The sequence below is a fragment of the Sinocyclocheilus grahami genome, unplaced genomic scaffold (assembly GCF_001515645.1).
Source record: "Sinocyclocheilus grahami isolate Dianchi unplaced genomic scaffold, SAMN03320097.WGS_v1.1 scaffold4487.1, whole genome shotgun sequence".
Lineage (NCBI taxonomy): Eukaryota > Metazoa > Chordata > Actinopteri > Cypriniformes > Cyprinidae > Sinocyclocheilus > Sinocyclocheilus grahami.
Window position 1 is genome coordinate 12707 of NW_015509416.1, and position 862 is coordinate 13568.

The window sequence follows — 862 nt, forward strand, 5'->3', positions numbered from 1 at the left end:
CATGAGCATTTATTATGATGGCAAGTCATTTACTCTTTCTCTCTGTCTCTCTTTCTCAGATACCAAAGATATCCTGGTGATGTTGAGTGACATGGACATTAATGCCATAGCAGGGACACTGAAATTGTATTTCAGGGAGCTGCCAGAACCTCTTCTCACAGACCGGCTTTACCCAGCCTTCATGGAGGGCATTGGTATGACCTTTCACACTTAAAACTACATCACCGTGTGATTAGTAGCAGAATCATTTAGAATTAAGGTGATAAGGTGTAATAACACTCCTCTTCGTCAAACTCTTTATCACAGCTCTCTCAGATCCTGCAGCAAAAGAAAACTGCATGATGCATCTGCTGCGGTCGCTACCAGACCCAAATCTCATCACATTCCTCACCCTACTGGAACACCTGAAGAGGTAAACACACACACACACACACATGTGGGGTTTCCATGTTTTATGGACATATAATTTATACTGTACAATCTTTATATTCTATCTCTTACCCCTACCCCTAAACACAACCCTCACAGAAAACGTTCTGCATTTTTACATTTTCAAAAAACATATTTTCGTATGATTTCTTTATTATTAGTATGTTTTCTTAATGGGAACCAAACAGTGTCCCAATGAGATCAAACATTTTGGGTATTACTATCCTTGCGGGGACGTTTTGACATTTATTTGATTAACAATACAGCAAAACAGCAATTTTGTGAAATATCTTAATGTTTTAAAAAGTAATTTATTACATGCATTTAAAATTTGAAATGTAATTCCTGCGATGGCAAAGCTGAATTTTCAGCTGTCATTATTTTAGTTTTCACATGATCCTTCAGAAATCAGTTTAATATGCCGATTTGCTGA

The 862-nt window shown here is 37.1% G+C and overlaps 1 protein-coding gene across 1 annotated transcript in view; it reads left to right on the forward strand.

Annotated features, from left to right (window-relative positions):
• Positions 1-489, forward strand: part of LOC107576863 (active breakpoint cluster region-related protein-like) — a gene marked incomplete at its 5' end in the record, with an annotated part of 3319 nt that extends 2830 nt beyond the window's left edge. Inside the window, 2 exons of the mRNA XM_016262984.1 lie at positions 1-194; positions 307-489. The exon at positions 1-194 is cut by the window's left edge and continues 23 nt beyond it. Coding sequence (XP_016118470.1) covers positions 1-194; positions 307-416 — 304 coding nt within the window. The remainder of the gene's footprint in view (positions 195-306) is intronic.
• Between the last annotated feature and the right edge of the window lie 373 nt (positions 490-862).